Source organism: Protobothrops mucrosquamatus, unplaced genomic scaffold (assembly GCF_001527695.2).
Source record: "Protobothrops mucrosquamatus isolate PMUCROS unplaced genomic scaffold, P.Mucros_1.0 scaffold4947, whole genome shotgun sequence".
Lineage (NCBI taxonomy): Eukaryota > Metazoa > Chordata > Lepidosauria > Squamata > Viperidae > Protobothrops > Protobothrops mucrosquamatus.
Window position 1 is genome coordinate 1 of NW_015390830.1, and position 7,637 is coordinate 7,637.

At 47.6% G+C, this 7,637-nt stretch overlaps 1 protein-coding gene across 1 annotated transcript; it reads left to right on the forward strand.

The window, feature by feature from the left end:
- Positions 1-5,109: 5,109 nt before the first annotated feature.
- Positions 5,110-7,637, forward strand: LOC107299454 (uncharacterized protein K02A2.6-like). The gene is given in 3 exon segments (XM_029286780.1): positions 5,110-6,016; positions 6,605-6,852; positions 6,927-7,637. Coding segments are annotated over 3 exon segments (1,866 nt in total).

The window sequence follows — 7,637 nt, forward strand, 5'->3', positions numbered from 1 at the left end:
TTGGCAAGACAGATGTACTTAGGCATTGTGACATAGCCATTTTTGCTTACTGCTTACTGTTATGTTTAATTAAGCAACTATGGCTTATTCAGTTAGCTATTCTTAAAGCAAATCCTAGTTTAGAGCAAGAAAAAAGATGACCCAAGGTAATTGCATACAAGAGTTGGAGATAAAAGTACATCATGAACTTAAAAAAAAAGCAAAGAAAGCAAAGAAACAAAAAGTATCAGGGCCTTACTAAAATGACAACCTAATGAGAAGCTTGTCTGCTAAGACTTATATTGCTAAGGGTTGCCTGATATGCCCAAAAGGATAGGAAGGAATTGCCTTTTTTCCCCATCATGGTACTGATATGGATGCCTGCTTGGTAGGCTCATTTTGTTGAGGACTTTGATGATATAGTGCAGACATGTCAAACTTGCGACGTCACGTGACATCATGCAACGTATCAGGACAGTTTTTCCATTGCCGGCAATGGGGTGGGTGCGGCTTCCGGATGACACGTCCGGCCTGCGGGCCGGCAGTTTGACACCTCTGATATAGTGGATGATAAGTGTATGTGTATGATGGTCTTGGCTGGTTTGGTGGATGGCCAACAATGTACCAGTTAGCTGGGCCAGCAGAGCAACTGGAGTATATTAATGATACCCAGGTATGCATTCTACCCCTGGCCATGCAGGTGATGCTGTTGCAGTGCTATACAAGTATCTGGAGGTTGGTTGGGGATAAATCAACTGCAGCTCAAGCCTAACAACACAGAGTGGCTTTGGGTTTTTGGCTCTCCTGGGTCTGGTGACTTATCTTTACCATTGGAAGGGGATGCACTCTCCTACACTGAGTTGGTGTGCAATTTGGGTATCCCTGTATCCATGGCGCCTGCTTGATGAGCAGGTGGCAGCCATAGCTAGGTGGACCTTTGAGCAGATCTATTTTGTGAGTCAATTGCACTCTCTTCTGGAGCAGTTAGTCTTGTTCATAGTCACCCCACATCTTCATTATTTCCTGATTAGATTATTGCTATGTGCTTTACATCGGGCAATGGGGTAGTGCAATGGCTCAGCAGTTAAGATGCTGGGCTTGTCGGCTGGAAAACAAACAGCCCAGGTTCAAGACCTAAGCACCATGCAATGGGTGAACTCCCATACTCTCGTCAGCTCTTGCCAACCTAGCAGTTCTAAAGTATGCGAATGCAGGTAGATAAATAGTACCACTTCAGTGGAAAGGTAACAGCACTCCATGCTGGCCATATGACTGCGGAAATGTCTTTGAACAGCATTGGCTCAATGGCCTTGAAACAGAGATGAGCATTGCTTCCTATAGTCAGCTATGACCAGTGAAGTAAAATCTCCAGGGACTCCTTTACCTTTATTTTTACATGAGAGCTGCCCTTGAAGACCACGTGGAAGTTACAAGTGGTCCAGAATGCAGCAGTGTCTAGTATTTGTCCATGTTATACCTGTCAAGCCCCCATGGGCTCAACATTCACGAGAGGGGGGGAAGCAAGCAGCCAGCCACCAGAAACACTGCGCAGTGCGGTGTGGTCCCATCCGAGCCAGCACAGCGGACCTACCAGGTGGCACAGGAGGCTCCGGCATCGTCAGCTGGCAGGGCCGACTGGGTCCAGGCCAAGGATGTCAGTAGCGCAAAACAGGCCTACCGGTCAGCGGCTGGCAGGACCGACCAGTCAGCGGTCCGTTGCAGCAGGTTCCGGCTCGAGGACGCTGGCGGTGCAGGAGGCGGCGTGGCGACATCACAGAAGGGCAGGGAGCTCCATGGAAGCCCCGTGGCTTCTGCCCAGGGGTGGCTTGCAAATGTTGGTGAGAGCCAGAACAGCCCCGCGGGTCCCAATTGGCGGCATGGGGCTTGGTGCCGGTTGGGGCAGGTTGCCTCCAACGGCGAAAGAGGCCCTGGCAAAGCCATTGCAGGCCGGAGCAGCCCGGAGTGAGAGACACTGGGAAACACGCCTGAACTAGATAGCGGCAGGAGGGCAGCCAGGCACTGGAATGCTGCTTTTCACAGCCAAACACTGGATGCTGGCCTGTTGACTGGGGGCAGAACTGCGGGATGGGGGAGGCTATGTAAAGCGCTGGGAGCAGATCACTCCCAGCACTAACTTTGTTCCTGTACAGATTAAACTGCTTGTCAACACGTTCCTGTGTTCCTGGTTTTTTCCCATGGACTAAGAAGGACGCGTGACACCTTTATTGAATGAGTTGCACTGGCTCCCAATTTCCTTTTAGATACAATTTAAAGAGCTGGTTATCACTATAAAGCCCTAAATGGCACAAGACTCTGTTATTTGTAGGACTGCCTCTCCCTAAGAATATCTGCCCATCCCACTAGATCAGATAGGATAGGCACATACACAAATCCCTTCCCTGAAATCCTGCCAACTAGTGGGTCCTCAGAAGCATGATGTTGCATGGTTGCCCCCACCTTATGGAAATTTCCTCTGGCAATTCAGCAGGGCCCTTCCCCTTTAGCCTTTCAGAAAGCCATTGAGATCTGGCTCTTAACTGAGATGCTGGGACAAATTGCGTAGATTAAAAGTATGGAATGAGGGCAACTGGAGCTTGCTGTGGGGCATCCTAAGATTAAGGCACAAGGTTTTTGTTTCGTTATTTTTACTACAGGTAATCCTCAAATTACAATGGTTCATTTAGTGACCATTCGAAGTTACAATGGCCCTGAAAAAAGTGACATGAACGTTTTTCACACTTACAACCAGGGCTTTTTTTCAGCCGGAACGCGGCGGAACCGCGTTCCGGCACCTTTTTCCGGGCCGGCCGCACCGGAAATAGCCCCTCCCAAATTTTACTTGCATTCCTGTTCTCTAAAGGGGCGGTCCTAGGGTTTGATGAGGGCGTGGCCAGGTTTGAGTTCCGCCACCTTTTCTCCGAGAAAAAAAGCCCTGCTTACAACCATTGCAGCATCCCCATAGTCACGTGATCAAAATCCAGATGCTTGGCAACTGACTCATATTTATCACTGCTACAGTGTCCTGAGGTCATGTGATCCCTTTTTGTGACCTTCTGATAAGCAAAGTCAATGGGGAAGCCAGATTCACTTAATAACCGTGTTACTAAGTTAACTGCAATGATTCACTTAACACCTGGGGCAAGAAAGTTCATAAAATGGGGCAAAACTCACTTAACAAATGTCTCACTTAGCAACAGAAATATTGGGCTCAATTGTGTTGTAAGTTGAGGACTATCTTATTTTTATTATTGTTTTATAGTTGTTGGTTTTAGTATTGTTGTGAACTGCCAGAATTATTGGCTATGTAATTCTTCTAAATATATAAAGAGCACTTTGTTAGAAAGTGTCTGTTTTCTTTATGTGGACGACAGAGAAGGTTGGGTGACAAATTTCTTTTTTATTTTTTTTTAAACTTCTTGGTCTCAGTCTGAATCTGGATTTTATTTTAATATTTTAATGAAGCACTTGAGTATACGTCAGTTCACCTATACTAAACAAAGTTCATGGTCCTCCTGGAGCTTATAAAATGTGTATTAATATGTCAAATCTCAAACTAAAATGAAAAAAAATGATAGAGACCTCATATGTTTAAAGATAAAATACTGTACTCTATTACTACAAAATCATAATCGATGAAATATGCAGCTCTTTAATTTTTTGGGAAATTTTAATTTACAAAAAAATTGATAGTCCTACAAATATGCCTGTATATACTTTCTAAGTATTATGAATTGAGGTTAATCTACTTGAAAACTGTTGGAAATGGCCAAAAGGCTACACCTGTTTAAGCTCCAGACTGACTGTCTACATGTTAATTAGCTTGTCTTTAAGAGGGAAATACTGCTTTAATTCTATTGGCTGCCGCCTAGTGGTGAGCTGTATAAATAGTGGTTAAGCAGCAGTTAGGGCTGCTTCTGTTGTTAACTGAATAAAGAGTTGCTGTTTGCACCATTCGCCTCTTCAATGCCTCACCGAACTGAAAACATAACAGTGGCGATGAGGGTGGGATGTGCTGCGAAGAGGGAAAGAGCCAGAAGTCACTAGGGGTAGACCAGGCCTCAGCAACCTGTTAGGACCGATGTTCCCCCCTCTGCCTGCCAGCAAGCAACGCTGGAGGCCAACGCCCTGAGGGACCCGTCCCCAGGACAACAACAGAAGCCTTAGCAGCACAAGGCATTGCGAGGTCGGAGACAACTCACCATGGCCAAGCTCGGAAAATTGTCGGAGTTTGACGTGTCGCATCCCGAGAGGTGGAGCTCTTATATTTCGCACGTTGAGAACTACCTGAGAGCTAACCAAGTTAGCGAAGACAGCTTAAAGGCCGCAACGCTGCCGTGCATGTGCGGCCAGGTGACGTTCGATATCGCCAAAAACCTGGTCGCACCAGTCACACTTGAATCGGTCACCTATGCTGAACTTAAGAAAATGCTCAAGGATCATTTCGAACCGAAGCTCTCAGTCATTGCCTGGAGACACGCCTTCGAACAAAGGGAGCAACAATCAGGCAAGTCTGCCGCCAAGTTCATAGCTGCCCTACGACAGGCGTCCTGGCTCTGCAATTTCCAACACCTCGAAGAGAGACTGAGAGACCATTTAGTTTGCGGGTTGAGAAACAGGGATCTTCAGCAGAAGTTGTTCGCGAAAGAGGCTTTGTCGTTCCAAGATGCTCTAAAGGAAATCATGGCCGAAGAAGCCACCGGGGGAGCTGTAAAAGCCTTACGGTCCTCCAAGAACACTCCCAGCCCAGAAACCGTCCACCACAAGGATGTGGAAAGAGGCGAAGTCTCCGACATGGACCACAAAATCAATTTGCTGCAGGAGCCACCAGCAAGAGTTCAACGGCCACTTGACAAGGAAGTTCCCTTCACTGGATGTATGAGCTGTTGAGGCCGACATAGACTCTCGGAGTGCAGGTTCTGCACAGCAACATGCCGGGAGTGCAGCAAGCAAGGCCACATCGCCGTCTGTAAAGGTCGCCAGAGGGACATTCCACAAGAATTTCTCAGGAAAGGTACCGGGGCCTGAGTGGGTTTTTGTGCCAGCAGAAGGCATGTGTTTAGAACAGGTGCCCATCACCCCATGAAGGAGAAGCTGAGACTCAAAGTCAAGCTTCATGGAGTCTCATGAAACATGGAACTAGACATGGGGTCAGCCCTGTCTATAATTTCCCAAGGAACTTTTAACCACATTTGCAGTCGCAGCAGCAAACAAGTCAAACTCAAGCCATTGAATCTTCTGTTAACTGATTTCCAAAACTCCCGCGTAGCAGTTAAAGGAGAAGCCACACTCAAAGTGCAGTTCAAAGAGTTTGAGGGTCTCCTGGACGTTGTAGTTGTTGAAGACAACCGCACAAGCCTCCTCAGGCTAGACTGGTTTGATGCATTGGGCATCCACGTGACTGGCATACATAGAATGCAAGCAGCAGACCTGTCATTAGTTTGCCAAGAGTTTGCTGATGTATTCAGCCAAGACTTAGGGAAGTATAAGGGTACTCCAATTACCCTCCACCTTGATCCTACCATAACCCCAGTAAGGATCAAGCCTCATAGAGTGCCTTTTGCCTTCAAACCCAAAATTGACATAGAGCTGGACAAGCTAGTGCAACAAGGTGTGTTGCAGCCAGTAGACAGCAGTAGGTGGGAAACCCCCATAGTTACACCACTTAAGGTCAATGGGGAGGTGCGCATATGTGCAGATTATAAGTGCACTATTAATAGAGCGCTTCAACAACATTCATATCCGGTCCCTATAGTCAGCCACATTTTGGCGTCACTACAGGGAGGACGCATATTCGCCAAATTGGATTTGGCTCAAGCCTACCAGCAACTGCCCGTGGACGATGCCACGGCAGAAGTTCAAACTATAGTTACCCACAGGGGAGCTTTCTGGGTGAAGCGCCTACAATTCGGAGTTAGTGTCGCCCCAGGACTTTTCCAGAGCATGATGGAGCGCACGCTCAAAGGTATTCCAAGCGTGTGTCCATATTTCGATGATGTCCTCATAGCTAGGGAGTCAGTAGAGAAATTGGCAGAACGGCTCAGGGCCGTCCTTCAGCATTTCCGTGAAGCGGGCCTGAAACTGAAAAAGGAGAAATGTAAAATTGGGGTAGCTTCGACTGAGTTCCTCGGTTTCTGCATAAATGCCAAAGGCATTCACCCTGCTGAAATCAAGCTCAAAGCAATTCAGCAGGCCCCAAGTCCAAAATCAAAGGGGGAGCTTCAAGCATTTTTGGGACTGCTCAATTTTTATCATGCCTTTCTACCACACAAGGCCGCAATGGCAGAGCCGTTACACCGGCTCTTGGACAAGAAGGCACAGTGGCAGTGGACGAACGTTCAGGAGAGGAGTTTTTTAGCAGTCAAATCATTGTTGTCTTCAAACTCAGTATTGACGCATTTTAACAAAAAGCTGCCTGTCTGCATTGCTTGTGATGCTTCCCCGTATGGGGTGGGGGCTGTGCTGAGTCATTTAACGGCTGACGGAAGACAAATTCCAATAGTCTATTATTCAAGGACTCTGTCCTTGGCGGAATGTAACTACGCCCAAATAGATAAAGAGGCATTGGCCATTGTGACCAGTATTAAGAAATTTCATGACTACTTGTATGGTCGGCCATTCATGGTCTTTATGGACCACAAGCCACTCCTGGGTCTATTCATTACAGACAAACAAACACCTCAGATTCTCTCTCCAAGGATGCTGAGGTGGTCCATTTTTCTCTCAGCTTATAATTACAGTCTGATTCACAAACCGGGCAGGGAAATGGGCCATGCAGACGGCCTTTGCAGACTGCTCCTGCCACACTTAGAGCCAGACCCTGCTCCAGCGGCTCGCATTCTGGCTATCCAGGATTTGCCAGAGTCTCCCCTTAATGCAAGGAACGTGGCTGCCGAAACAGCTTCGGACAAGACACTGAGCCATGTGTTGAATTGGATGCTAGCTTTCAGAGTTTCAGTAGGAGGAAGGATGAGGTTTCAGCTCACAAAGGCTGCATTTTGTGGGGGAGTCGGGTCATAGTTCCATACTCCTTGAGGCCCAGGGTACTTGAGTCTCTGCATGAGGGACATCCGGGAATAGTCCGGATGAAGGCACTCGCGAGAAGCTACCTGTGGTGGCCAGGGTTAAATAAAGATATTGAGGCCCAAATACACAGCTGCTACATTTGCCAGCAATCCCAACCAGAAATGCCGCAAGCCCCCGTCCATTGATGGGAAACCACACAAGCCCCGTAGTCAAGAATCCACATCGATTTTGCAGGCCCTTTTCAGGGACAGCTGTTCCTTATTGTGGTGGACAGTCACTCTAAGTGGTTAGAGGTCACACCTGTTCCAACTATGACTACTACCAGGACCATTCAGGAACTGCGCAGGATCTTTGCAACACACAGGTTACCCGACGTGATAGTCTCAGACAATGGGGCTCAATTTACCACTGCAGAATTCCAGTCCTTTTTAAGGGCTAACATGATCAGGCACACCACTTCAGCACCTTTTCACCCAGCCTCTAACGGCCAAGCGGAATGCATGGTCCGAACGACTAAAGAATCCTTAAAAAGGATCGAAACCGGCAACTGGCAGCATAGACTGGCAGACTTCTTACTCTGCCAACGCACGACTCCCTGCACTTCCACGGGCAGAAGCCCAGCAGAATTAAGATGA